The sequence below is a fragment of the Podarcis bocagei genome, assembly GCF_964188305.1.
Source record: "Podarcis bocagei genome assembly, chromosome: 4".
In the NCBI taxonomy this organism is placed as follows: Eukaryota; Metazoa; Chordata; class Lepidosauria; order Squamata; family Lacertidae; genus Podarcis; species Podarcis bocagei.
This window is the reverse complement of record NC_138128.1, coordinates 100,575,963-100,590,087: the sequence shown is the minus strand read 5'-3', so window position 1 is coordinate 100,590,087 and position 14,125 is coordinate 100,575,963. Positions and strand designations below refer to the sequence as shown.

At 42.1% G+C, this 14,125-nt stretch overlaps 1 protein-coding gene across 3 annotated transcripts; it reads right to left on the bottom strand.

Annotated features, from left to right (window-relative positions):
- Positions 1-926: 926 nt before the first annotated feature.
- Positions 927-13,338, bottom strand: RIBC2 (RIB43A domain with coiled-coils 2). Of its 3 annotated transcripts, XM_081191977.1 has the most exons (9): positions 13,162-13,295; positions 12,726-12,873; positions 11,064-11,145; positions 8,263-8,607; positions 7,592-7,710; positions 5,626-5,853; positions 3,018-3,184; positions 2,192-2,312; positions 927-1,582 (listed from the first exon to the last, which is right to left on the bottom strand). In XM_081191977.1, the coding sequence occupies exons 1-8, from the start codon at positions 13,278-13,280 to the stop codon at positions 2,231-2,233; spliced, it is 1,290 nt and encodes a 429-aa protein (XP_081048103.1). In that variant the 5' UTR covers positions 13,281-13,295; the 3' UTR covers positions 927-1,582; positions 2,192-2,230. The 3 variants fall into 3 exon arrangements, with proteins under 3 accessions (XP_081048103.1, XP_081048102.1, XP_081048104.1); XM_081191976.1 differs by lacking the exon at positions 927-1,582 and having other exon boundaries at positions 2,137-2,312; XM_081191978.1 differs by lacking the exons at positions 927-1,582; positions 11,064-11,145 and having other exon boundaries at positions 2,137-2,312; positions 13,162-13,338.
- Between the last annotated feature and the right edge of the window lie 787 nt (positions 13,339-14,125).

The following is a 14,125-nucleotide window of genomic DNA, read 5'->3' as shown; positions in this document are numbered from 1 at the left end:
GTGTATGATGCCGCCACGGGACATTGTCATTGTAAATTGCTTATACATTCTGTTGATAACATACCTGCTCCTTTTTGCTATCTTTGTTTGCCTGTTTGTTCTTATCTATGCATCCAACCTTCTCTTTGGCAGCAAGAACACTGACTGAAGACCCGCAAAATACAAATGCAAGCCAAAATTTAATGAGTCATATTTGCTGACTTCCTTCCCACAGCATTGAAATGTATCTCTGAATCTTGTGCAACATCATCATATAGCTTTGAGAGACTGTGACTTGGTGTATACATGGAGCAAAATGGGGTAATAAAGATGACAATACTATTGCATACTAAAGGTAGGAAATGTCATTTTTGAACGTTTCCCCACATAAAAAGCTCCCTGCAAACAAAGCTTTTCACATCTCAAGAGACAAGTTCTAAGCAAGCCACCCCCTGCCATGTCAGTTTCCTGGTTTCAGGGAGACGTTTGGGTTCTTTGGTTGTTTTTTGTGTAGAGGAGTAGCATTCAGAACTGTGATTCCCACTCCACCTGCCGTCTGAAGTGGTGCAGGACACTCCAAGAAAAATGCCCCTCCGTTCCTCTGTCTTTGTAGACCAGGCATGTCCACTTACTGCTCTGCTGGTGCAGATGAGGGAGACGCTCTTTACCAGCTACCCTCTCTCATTCCCCCCAAATGGTATTCAAGCCGAGGGTAAGCTTATCAAGCAATTTTTGGATTTAGTAGAGGAACTGTTGATAGAAAAAAATAAATAAATAACTCTGACATGCAAGTATGTCTTTTGGATGTGTGGTCATGGGTAAATTCTCCCCAAATTTATGGGACAGAGACATGTATAAAAGATGCAAGACTAGTGAAGACTGAATTGGGATTTCTGAGTAACTGCCAAAGTTCTCCCACTGATGGTTAAAATCACAATTCTCCGTGCTTCTCAGAATTCATTCATTTATTTTTAAATTCTACAAAATGACTCAAAAGTAAAAATGGTTCAAGAAGACACAAAAAGACCTTCAACCCAACTAAGCAAGAGGCACAGTACTTCCCCAAGACATATATAAAATAGTATCTAAGTCAAACTCAGAGTAGATCCATTGATATCAGTGGATCTACTCTGAGCATGAAAGAGTTTGATAACTTTCTAGAAACCTTATGGATGTTTTCTCCTGGGAGAAAATTCCATATGAAAGTCTGAAAAGAGATCATGAAGACAAATTTTGGACAAACTTTTCCTAGTTGAGATGAATATTCTGTATAACATCCAATGTCAAGTGGGCTGACTTCTTCTTCTTCTTCTTCTTCTTCTTCTTCCTTTTCTTCTTCTTCCTCTTCCTTTCCAACCCTGATGGACCCCTCTGTCCACATCTGCTCCAGAAGATCACCAAATCTCTAAAGCATATTTTTGGGTTATTGGGGATGGGGGCAGTAGGGAGAGGAGAAATCCGTTGCACCAACTATGTGTGTCCTTCTAGTGGAGTTTTCTGGTCATTCAATGAATCTTTATGCACAGGGTTGGATGTCACAAATGAGATGGGAATGCCTTTGTTCAAGTTTTCCTCCATAACATATAATATTGCTTATCCACTCCTGCCAGTGGCAACCAATGATTTGGAATGGTGAAGAAATGCACAGGGGATGGTGTTATTATATGGGGTAAGTGATACCATATGATACAGTCCAGAACGCAACATAGGAATGCTGTTTTCCATACTATCCGTCTCCTGCAACATATATTTCTGTCAGTAGTTTCATTGTAAAAACAGTCTGTTATCTAGAAACATTCTTATATGGATGTGTTTGTGCACTGAACAATTGTTAAGCAATTCATTTAATTTACTGTTTCCCAAAATTTTGCTCAATTTGTATTTGCTTTTATGAATTGGGCAGCATTATATTATTCTACTGAAACTGACACTGGAATCATTCGATGAATGGTGGGGCTACAAAATTCTCCTATAAATTCTTCTAGAAGCATTATAGCAGTATCAACAACTTTTACTAAGAACTGCAAATGTTCTATTATATTGTCTTCACTGTACATTTTTTATTTCTGCATTAATATTTCCTTTTGGAATCCACCATCCTCTTGCTCATTATAAAGGCTTAGTTTCATAATATCCATATGTCAGGTAAAAAACATATTAATGTTGTTTTCTTTATTACAGTTTTGAAGTTGAAACAAATACTTCTGCAAACCTTTTGGATATATCCAACTTGATAATATTGATCCGAACATCACCGGCTAGTGGTGTTAAATTGTGTGTAATACTGGCCAGAAGGAAAATTTGAATACACCTCTTCATCAATATATGCTTGCCTGGAAATAAATATATTCAATTAATAAAAGTTCTCATAAAAATGTAAAGTTCATTCTTCATGTGTTCTGCTTACGCTTCAGATAACTGCTATGCAAAGTAAAGTAGTCACCAAAAGCATCAATAGTATCACAGAACGATAGCAGGTAATTGTTATTAAGTCTGACATTTGTAAAAACTTAGCATGCTTATTTTTAAAGATTATGACAGATCACTGAATGTAGAAAATAGCAAGTTCTCTGTGGAATTTCAGTAGGATGAGCATTTTGGACCAAATGCAACCAGTTTGATCAAAACAGAATAACTTTGCCAAACTCTTGAAGGTGCCTTGCACAGAGTCAGATCATGGGTCCATCAACCTCAGTGGTGTCTAAAACTACTGGCAGTCCATCTCCAGGAGACATACCCAACCCTACCTGAAGATGTTTGGGACTGAACCTAGGACCGTCTACAGGCAGACGTTTCCCCAGAAGGGGGTGTCTCCAGATCAGGGTTTTAAACAGGAAAGACTAGAAACCTGGGCCTAAAGAACAACGAGCAGAAGACACTACTCTATTGATCAGCTAAAAACAAAAACCAGGCTCCTAGCCTTTATACCAGGCCTGACCAATGCCTGCTATTTTCTGGTGAGACTGAAGATGGTCATATGTATAGATGATAGCTTACCAGACTAGGCACATGAGGTACGTGGTATAGACACTTCTTACCTTGTCTTCTGTTCCTGGGAGAGCTGTGCATTAAGATTATCTAACGTTCTCCGAAGCTCTCGATTCTGACGCTGCTGATGCCGTTCGAAAAGCACTTCTGCCCTAGCTTCCTGAATGCGCTTTCTGTCCCACTCTGCATTTCTTTGACGTTCTTCTTCTTCCAACCTCTATGTCAAAAAGGAAATGCTTGTTATTTCTTCATAAAAAGTAAAGGGACCCCTGACCATTAGGTCCAGTCATGGCGACTCTGGGGTTGCGGTGCTCATCTTGCTTAACTGGCCGAGGGAGCCGGCGTACAGCTTCCGGGTCATGTGGCCAGCATGACTAAGCCGCTTCTGGCAAGCCAGAGCAGCACACAGAAATGCCGTTTACCTTCCCGCCAGAGCAGTACCTATTTATCTACTTGCACTTTGACGTGCTTTCGAACTGCTAGGTGGGCAGGAGCAGGGACTGAGCAATGGGAGCTCACCCCGTCACGGGGATTTGAACCACCGACCTTATGATTGGCAAGTCCTAGACTCTGTGGTTTAACCCACAGCGCCACCCGCGTCCCTATTTCTTCATAGCCAGCAACAATTCACACAGCAACAATTCACAAACACCCCAATCCTAACTAGGGCAATCCTCATACAATCAAAATAGTGTATGTATGTATGTATGTATGTGTGCATGTGTGCATGTATGTACGTGTGCAAATGGTGCTGTGCATGCCTTCTATGTTTAAACAGACCACATGCCAGGGTTGGGATAACTAAGACAGTGGCACAGTGGATTTCAAGCCCACAGCTCAGAACTCTGATCAAACTGCTTCCTCAGTCCTCATTGTAGGTAGGAAGTCTACCCACCCACCTAATAATGTGCTGGTCCCACAGTCTTAATTATGCTGGATCTGATGCAGATCAGGGCCACTGCTGGTGAGTTTCCATGACTGAAATCTGCATATAGTTATGCTGAGAGTTGCAAGTTGCCTGCCTCTGGCATAAAGGCACAATTATACAGAGCCCAGAATGTGGAGATACATTTAGAGAAATCCATGCAGCTGACATTACCAGCTTTACATAAAATATTTGCCAAGTAGCATATGTCTCCAGATAAACATATGAACCCTAATATACTTACTTATTTCTTCTGTAATTATCAAGGAGTAGACATACTGCATGTTTGGTGGGAATGTGCAATGAAATAGGAGTTTTAGTTACAGTTAAGGACAAATGTTAAAAAGACAACTCTATTAGTTCCTGTAATTATTATCTTAGGATATTTGGAAGAGGTAGGAGCAGTACAGTAACAGGAAAGAGAACTGTTATTTATAAATAGCTGTACATATTTTAATAGCACAATATAGGGTGGAAAGACACAATTATGAAATAGGAAATTAAGAGTTGGTCAAATTAAATGCATTAGCTTTCTGTCCATCTGGGCACAGTTTGGGCCTCCCCTACTGGTGGTGTTCATCTTTGGTGGCCGAGGCTAAGAAGAGAATGCACTCTAATACCCCAAACCTATGGAGGTACAGGGAATCTGCTTTCTGTGCCTTGCTAGCTCAATGCAGCTGAGATGAGAGGTGTGGGCAGCCTTTTCCCTTCTCCTCCTTGTACCAAGATGTACAATTTCAAGGTTCCCACCCATAGACATCAATCATCTCAAGTTTCAGGGCTTACAGAGTTCTTGGTGCTTTGGGGGAACATGTCAGAGGAACAAGGGGATTCAACTCCAAGGCTGTCTGTGGCACACCCAGTCTTCACATGCAAAGACACACACACACAGACACACACGTGTGTATCAGGGGCTTGCACAGGGATATATGAACCACTCTCTGACCAGCTACAGGACTGCAGCCTGAATTGGGCTGAGCGGATGAAGCATAATTTCATTTTTAAGGTTGTTAAGAAAATAATGAAGTCACTGGCAGGGCCGTCTTAAGCATATCTGGTGCCGCGGTGCAAAGCTCCCTCCGGCACCCCCCCCCCCGTTTCCCAGAGTTTTTTTAGAGAGGACGGTGCTGCCAGCGGGGCTGGAGGAGGCAGGCAGCGCCAGGGGGGCGGCTCCTCTGGTGGGGAAGAGGCAGAGGCTGGACGCGGCGCCTCCCAACTCAGCTGGACACTTTGTGCTGCGGTGGCCACAGCAGACGGAGGCTCTGGGTGCGGCGCTGCTCCGGCGCAGCATGGCAGAGGGGGGCACGCTGATGCTGGGAGGCGCCGCGTCCAGCCTCTGCCTCTTCCCTGGTGCCCTGCACCACTAGCCTCTATGGGTAAGACGCCCCTGGTCATTGGGTTGATGTGGATAGATGATGTAATTGTTTTGTAGTTTTAATCATTACAGAGTAGTGTTAGTAGATTTTATGAAGGAATAGTAATGATGATCTAAGTTATGGAATTATATTTTTCTTTATATGTTACACTGTTTTTAAAAAATAAGTGTCCCTGTGCAATCCCAAAATAATTGTGTGGTCAGGGTGGCAATTATGTTAAGTGTGAATTAGTTCTTACAATGAATTCTGGAAAACTGGTGAAAAGCAATTAAGTATTTGTGTTTTTTAAACATCCTATTTCAAAAGAGGATTCATAAGTTTCTACTGTGGCACAGTGGCAATAATGAAAGTGAATACCAGCTTCTCCAGAACTTGTTGCAGCTGAACGTCACGTATTTCTTTCAGCTGATCTTGGTTCATTCCTTTCCATCGGTTAGGAATCACTCGACCGTTACCAAAGGAACTGGCCGCTTGCTGTGGGTTTTCAGAGAGCAGGTCTCCTCTAAGCAGATTTGAAATCTCAGCTATGTTATCTTCGTCTTCTTGCTGCTTTTCAAGTTGTCTTCTTGATGCAATGTCAGCAGCCTTAAAAAAGACATTGTTGTAGGAAAAACTCAGAAAAACAGCAAACCCTATTAATTATTCCAAAAGATTTACCTTGTTAAACCATGCACAGTTCTTAATGAGTACAGCATGATATTGTTATGTTATCTAATACACTTTACTACAATCCCTTCTCTTCAGCTCACAGGAGAATCAAGATAGAAAGATAAATAAGGAAGACCTGAATTAGACTAAATGAACTGAGGAAAAGGGAGCCAACATAGAACAGAGAAACACAAGAGGATGAGAATCAGAGGTAAGCATCCTGCTGCTGACTGTTTTTACTCACTCAACTGAAAAAAATTAATCTTGCTGTTTTATTGATTTTAGTTATTGTATTTCTGAAGTGCACTGTCAACTGCTTTCTAAAGTTGTGAAAGTAAAGGTAAAGGGACCCTTGACCATCAGGTCCAGTCGTGACTGACTCTGGGGTTGTGGCGCTCATCTCGCTTTATTGGCCGAGGGAGCCGGCGTACAGCTTCCGGGTCATGTGGCCAGCAAGACTAAGCCGCTTCTGGCGAACCAGAGCAGCGCACGGAAACACTGTTTACTTTCCCACCAGAGCTCACCCCGTCGTGGGGATTCGAACGACCGACCTTCTGATCGGCAAGTCCTAGGCTCTGTGGTTTAACCCACAGCGCCACCCGTGTCCCTAAAGTTGTGAAAAGTGGTATGCAAATACTATAAAGAAGTAAAACAATAGAAGAAAGAGGAACAAGATGGGAAAGCGGCAAATCAATAAGTCGAAATAAAGGAAGAGAAGTGACAAGGTAAAACTCTCAAAGATTAGAATGGGCCAAAACAGACAAGATTCACTAACTGACAAGAGTTAGCAATAGTCTAACAAGTGGAAAAACAGAAAGAGAAGAATCAAAACTCACCCACAGCTTAAAAACAAGATAGGAAAGAACCAGATGAAATAAATAAATAAATAAATAAGATGCAGAAGGGTCAACTAAAAGTTTAAGAGACTAAAGTTAAAAAAAATTAAAATCTGCTCTTAATTCATTAAACCCCACTTTATTTTGGAGGGAACTTCCTAAACTGAGCCAGAATAAACCAATGATTTAAACATCAAAAGGTCAAGCAAACCAAATGTCAGATATCACTGTTGTTGGTTCTTTCTCTTACTGGAACCATTCATCATAAAATATGAGCCAATTCTTAAGTCATGCAGGATTCACTTGGAATGGGAGTTTTCCCACAGGCCTGCGGAGGACTTGTCCCCCTACTCCTTAGAAGTCCTGAGTTTTATTCCAGGAACAAAAGGTTGACCACTTCCAAGGATGGGGGGGGGAGGGGAAAAAGACAGTGATTTGTACATTTGAAGGAAGTCTTTTTGCAGAAACTGAATGGGGATTGTTTGGTTCTGAAAGGGCCCTGAAAACATTCCATAAGAATAGCCTATTCCATCTAAAATGTTGGATGGCCATTTGTCTTGGGATGCTTTAGTTGAGATTCCTGCATTGCAAGGGGCTGGAAGATGACCTTTGGGTCCCTTCCAACTATACAATTCTATGATACTGTTTTTATGTATGTTTTATCGTTAAATTGCTTTGAGATGTTTTATGGGAACAGATTCATAAATAAAATAAAGTATGTCTCTAGAGGCTGTCTAAATATTCTGAAATGTTTTTTCAGTGTCTTATTTGTTACACTATATTACACTGAACTTGGAGAATAATAGTTCATCTTCTTTTCCCTTTTAATACTGATTTACCAGAGCTTTATTAAATTCTGTAGTAGTGATGCAAATGGCTCTTCTTGTTTCTTCATCTATTCTTTGAAGGTTCACAGCCTTTTGATCAAGTTCCATTCTGTGTTGGTCATGGAGGGCATCTAAATTAGTGAAACAGAATTGGACACGTGTACACATGTAAATCAGTATAACTGGGCGGGGGGGACAACGACCTATTGTCTCATTCTGTTGCTTCTGCCTGTTCCTTGGACTCAAGTTTCCACGTTCACCTTACACAACCCAATTCATTTGCCCTGCTCTCCTGACAAACCAGTAACTTCTCTAAGCCCTAGATCCAGCTTTCTCCCTCCAATTAATACGCATCACATGCATATGATTCTGCAATCCAATGAATGTCTACTCTTAGGTAAATCCCACTCATTTCAATGGGACTTATTCCCAGTAAATAGGTACTGAACTGCTCCACTGCTCCAGACTGTGGATTAGGGCTGACAAAACTGAAATGTATTCCAAGCCAAAAAAAAAACCCACAAAAAGGCAACAAAACTAGTATGTCAGGGAGAAGTGTTCTAAACAAAAATATGTAGGAATGCTTTTGTCTGGCATGCAGCTGAACAACTTGACGACTGTTTGGCCAGCTACCTGAGATATAACTTTCAAAACAAATTCAAAAATCTAGGTTAATTTATTACCAGCATATTTTTTATCTGCCAGTGCGTTCTCCCAATCTTTTTGTTGTTGCAAAAGCCATTCCCTTGTTTGCTCCTTCTGGAATTTCCACCTATTCTCACTGTTCAAATCTTCTCCCATAAACTTCTGCAAGCCAGATATGGTACATCGAGGGTCACTGTCTGCGAGACGAGCTGGAGTATCTTTCTTTAGGGCTTGTGGGTCAGACAAATCAAATTCACGCCGTGTTTCTGGCTGCTGATAAGTTTGGCGAAATTCATTGACAGCTTTGTTTAGAATTTGAGCGTCTCTTTTCTGTCGTTCATCTAAGATGCAGAGGATTTTGTCATTTTGTTTCATTTCAGCAGCTGGATTAAAAAAAAGGAAAAAAGTCTCATTCACAACCAGATGAAACATATACTCTTTTTAACTATTTATCAATAAAAGAATTACAAACTTGTTGACCAGCATCCAAAGACTTGTATGTGCACATTTCTGATGGTTCCATGTAGGGTTATGCCAGCTGTTAGGAGGGTGAGGCAGCCTGCTCCAGACAGTCAATTTCAGACTGCAAATGCGCTAACATTTTTACCACCGTGCAGATAAGTGAGAGGTGCCTTTTGGCACCATATGTCTCTGAGCTGTCTTTTTCTTTATTAAATGTATATCTTACCCTCCTCCCAAAGGAGCCAGGGTGCCCGTTGTATGCATGCAGCAAGGCTTCCAGCTACCATTCTTCACACTTCTGTACCACAGGCTGCTGCTCTGAAGCACACGCCACCCCCGGTTGTGGGGGGCTTCTTTTTCAGTGGCACTGCATGCACTGCAGCAGTAGGAAAAGAAGCCTCAGGATCCTCAGTACTTTTGAGTTCCCCATGTGGTCAACTGGATCACTCCTTATTTAAAAAAAATGCCAAAGAACCATTCTTTTTATTGAACTAACTTGTTTTGGTGTAGAAATATGCAAATATTTGAGCAACAGAGAAAAGTGGGAGCATGAAAAGAGTAAGGATGCAATTCTAATCATGTCTACTCAGGTAAGTGGAGTTATCAGGTAATCTGCCATCTTTCTACTCCAAAATGCCTTGCCGCCTTGGCTGATTTTCAACCTGTGAGGTTCAAAATGCATACATGGATATGTAAATACCTGGTCCACAAGAGGGGTGGGGGTGGGGCCAGCTAGGACTGGGGAAACAGCAGGCAGGAGAAAGGCTAAGTTTCCCTTCTGAAGCTCCTCTTCTTTCCTTTTTCTAACGGTCACTAGAATTCTATTACACATATTTGTAGTATTTTGAGTTGGGGGAATCTTCTAATCCCTGGATCCAGCAAATGTTAAAATATAACACTTTATAGGCACTATAACAGAAGTATAGTGTCCAGATCATGGAAAGTCATAGTGCAGCTCTATTCTGCCTTGGTCAGCCCCCACCTGGAAGATTGTGTCCCGTTCTGGGCACCACAATTTAAGAAGGATGTTGACAAGCTGGAACGTGTGCAGAGGAGGGTGACCAAGTTGATCAAGGAATTGGAAACCAAGTCTTATGAAGAATAGTTGAATGTATGTTTAGCCTGGAAAAGAGGAGACTGAGGGGAGATATGATAGCCATCCTCAAATATCTCAAGGGCTTTCACGTGGAAGAGGGAGCAACTTGTTTTCTCCTGCTCCAGACGGTTGGACTCAAACCAATGGCTTCAAGTTACAAGAAAGGAGATTGCGACTACACATCAGAAGGTTGGTTGAAGCAGAGGTTGGATGGCCATCTGTCACAGATACTTTAGTTGAGATTTCTGCATTGCAGGGGGTTGGACTTGATGACCCATGGGTAACTTCCAACTTTACAATTCTATTATTCTATGATAAGCAATGATTCAAATTCCTGGTGAAGTGATAGCCTAGGCCATGGGCCATTAAGTGAACAAACCAAGTGGATCTGTGCCAGGTAACAAATGGGTGGGCCACCATCCCTCAACTGGCTGTTAGTTAGAAAGACTAAAGGCCAGATGGAAGTGATCTGAGCTAGAATCTAGAAGTGGGAAGCAACAGGCTCGGAAACCAAAGAGTTAGAGTGATGTAGGCTCAGGTTGTATATATGTGTAAATAAACCATATATCGTAAAGGCACCTCAGCCTCTGCTGTACCTTAGTCCAAAGGAAACACCGCCCCTGTAATCTTGCACCACTCGGATATTGCGGTGGCATGCAACAGTAAGCAGGATCTAATTTGCATTGGTGCTACATTGGGTATATCTCTACTACAAATTTATAATGGATTTACGCCAGTGTAATTTTGATGCCTTCCCAAAGAATCATGGAATGGGAGTTTGGTGAGTATTCTCAATAAGAACTCACACAACCACAGTTCCCATAATTCCCTGGGGAAAGAAATAACAATTAGACTTGTTTAAGTTTGTATGTCTTTCTGTTGCAACTCCTACTGGCTGTAAAAACACACCTAGTTTCCAGCCAGTGGGAGTTGCAACAGAAAGACATATGTACCTTTTCCATGTACCTGGGGTTAAGTCCCACTTAATGGCACTTGCTTCCAAGTAGACATAGAACCATAGAATTGTAGAGTTGGAAGGGACACCAAGGGTCATCTAGTCCAACCCCCTCCAATGCACGAATCCTGCCCACAGCTAGCCCTGGGTGGAGGGGTATAGGATTGTGCTGTTAATCTTATATAACGTTGGCAATTCATGACTTCCATCTTCACAGCAGAAGAGTCATAGAAAATGTAAGGTGTTATTTAAGAAGAAAATAGTAAGAGAACAAATTTTGACAGTTGTTTGATAAACTACTGATTTAAAACTATTAACAAATATACCAATGGTGTCATCATATGCCCTCTGAGTTGCTTCTTGGATCTTTCTGTCTTTGATTTGAGCATCCAAAGCTTCCGTGTCAACCTGTAGTTTTAAAAAAGCCCACCACAAAACTGGTTCAAATGTATAAATTATAAAGAAATTACTGTATTACCAAAACTATGCAGGGCTAACTTCAATACAGAAACTGCTATTCAAGATAAAGCATTTAGAAATGAACTAGTGATCAGATTATCCATGTAACTGCTCCAAGACTAATCCTTTCCTAGTATAGGATGTCATTATAAGTTCTCTATACAGGAGTAAAAGGGGTATTAATATATTTTGCAAACTCAAGACACTAGCTTGAAAATAAAGACTTGTGTTCATCTGATTATGTATCCAACGTATTTACTTTAAGCACGCATTCTGGAAAACAAGGAAAACATGTACATTTCCAGTGAGAACCAGTGTGTTACAGAATGCTGGAATGGGATAAGGGAGACCTGTGCTCAAATCTCCTACTGAGTGACTTGGGTTCATACTGAGAGTACAACTGTGTTCACTGTGAGCACCCTACATAACAAACAAACAATATACAGTGGTACCTCGGGTTAAGTACTTAATTCGTTCCGGAGGTCTGTACTTAACCTGAAACTGTTCTTAACCTGAAGCACCACTTTAGCTAATGGGGCCTCCTGCTGCCGCTGCGCTGCCGGAGCACGATTTCTGTTCTCATCCTGAAGCAAAGTTCTTAACCTGAGGTACTATTTCTGGGTTAGCGGAGTCTGTAACCTGAAGCGTATGTAACCTGAAGCTTATGTAACCCAAGGTACCACTGTATTAGTAAGAGATTTCTGTCCTTAAACACATTATTTACTTGCCTTTAGAAGCGTCTATCCAAGCATTGCCCTCAAATGTCTAAACACGACTCTACATAGATTTTTAAGAGCATGCCACTAACACTTGACATACTTCCTTTGGGAACTACAGTATTACTCTGTTATCAGAGTAATTACAGCTAGTGATAAAGCATGGCATTTTCTTTAATCATGACGTTCACTGAGAGGACTTTTGTCTAATCACCATTGCTCAGGTAGTGACCAAGCTTTTGTAAATTCAATGTCTTCATTGCATTTGTAGATATGATAAATGAGCAGTAATTAACAAAAGATTACAAATGAAAATAAAGGTAAATATAAATAAAATTGGGAGAGATAAATAGCAGTCTTAGTAGTAGTTGGTGATGCGAGTTATGCAATATCAGAAAGAAAATATCCTAATAATTCAAGGAATGCCTATGTTTTAAAATTATTTTCCACAGCGTATTCCAAATATTTCTGTGGATTATTCATAACATTTGCAATAGGGAGTTTGCAAGAAGAGTTGCAAGTCATCTAAAAAAGTTTTGTGCTGCTCATTGGGACATTGCAGTACCATTTATTTCATGATTGTATTGATCAGGCTACAAGAACCAACATTCTCAGTAAAATCAATTTTGACATTCCAATTTCAGAAATTTGCAGACAGGATACTTAAATCAACACTTTGGCCTAGATGCCCTAAAAGGAAGCATTGCCCCTTCCCAGGAGTCATTCTGCCCATTGCTAGAGGCACTCTACCTACAGGACCAGAATTATTATTGCTATTATTTATTCCCCCACATCCCTCTCCCGCACGCTTACCCCGATGGTCCTGACTCTGGCGTCGAACACCCGGCTTTGCCTCTGCAGCTCCCGGTAGCGCCTCCGCTGGAGGGCAGCGTCCTCGGCCAGGTCTTGGCGGTAGTCCCGCTTCTGCGCCATGGGGGAGGAAGGAGGCGCGTCTAAAAACCTGCAAATGGCAAAGCAACAATTTCCACTTATATGTTTGCGCGCGTGAATGGTTTTTTTTTGTGTGTGTGTGTAACATATATATATATATATATACACAGTATATATATATATTCCTTCTTCCCCCCGACATATATATTAGCAAAAGCTAAAAACATAGGAGGTGGGAAACACTCGTTAAAAAAGCATTTAACATTAATCAAATTAAAGCTATATGCATATAAATATATATGAGCTGATCTGCTGAAGTTACATCCAAAGCAACTCTCTCCCCCCCCCCCCCGCCCACCTCGCCTTCTCTCCTCCTGGGGATGCGAAGGAGGATGTCAACAACGCGCGGTTGCCAAGGGAAACAGGCCGCGCCCCCCAGCCAGGTTCTCTTCCGCTCCAAGGACCGCCTTGTCCCATAAGCCACGCCTCCCTCTTGGCCCCGCCCACCCCGTCTCACCATCGCGCTTCCTCTCGCGCCTTCACTCTGTGAAGTACACGCCGCCCTCTTCCTTACTGGTACTTCCGGTGAATCCCCCCCCCCGACCAAAACACAGGGGGGGATTTCACCATAGACGCGCGGAAGGCTAGAGCGGCGCTGTGCTCCTCCCGATGTCTGAGTCGAGCGTGCTTCGAGTTTTCTACGTGACTTTTTAAGGCTGTGTAGGGTCGGTTACACGTGTGTCTGGGATGCAAGCGGCGCGCTGCTCCTCCTGCCCACGGGGGGGTCAGAGGCCGGACTCGCTTCGGCCAAAGGGAACATAAACATAGTGAAATACTGTTTCAAGGCATTAGATGAAGTGTTTGTTTTTTAAAACCTGCATCTCCGTACTTTATACCACAGCAGACAAAGCATTTTTAAAGTAAAATTAAAGGTTACTCTTCTAGTGCAACCTAATTTTCAGTCAGGGATAGAATTCCAGGGTTCATTTAATATATTTAGTATTATGGTGCATAACCGATTTATCTTTATAGTGTATATTGATTTACCGCTTGTAATAACAAGATTGTAGCGCGTAACATTTATGTACTTTGTTATTTGCGCCATTGAATTGCATGGAGCAATTTAATCAATAAACGCTAAAGAACTTCGCAACTAAATTGAAGTTCCGGCGAAGTGATTCCCTCGTCCTGCCGCCTCCGGGATCCCCCCCCCCCCGCCAGGGGCGCCTGGCCAGCCGCCCTAGGGAGTCCAGCACCGGCCGCACCTTCGCGGCTCTCGGGACGTCCCTCGGGCGGTGCAACTTCAGCGCCCGCGCTACTCG

Coding starts and splice junctions, on each gene's coding strand:
- RIBC2 (XM_081191977.1), bottom strand. CDS start 13,280: ATGGGACAAGGCGGTCCTTGGAGCGGAAGAGAACCTGGCTGGGGGGCG. Junction 5,854..7,591: donor CAGAATTTAATAAAGCTCTG/GTAAATCAGTAT, acceptor GTCTTTTTTAAG/GCTGCTGACATTGCATCAAG. Junction 3,185..5,625: donor AACAAGTTCTGGAGAAGCTG/GTATTCACTTTC, acceptor TTTTTGACATAG/AGGTTGGAAGAAGAAGAACG.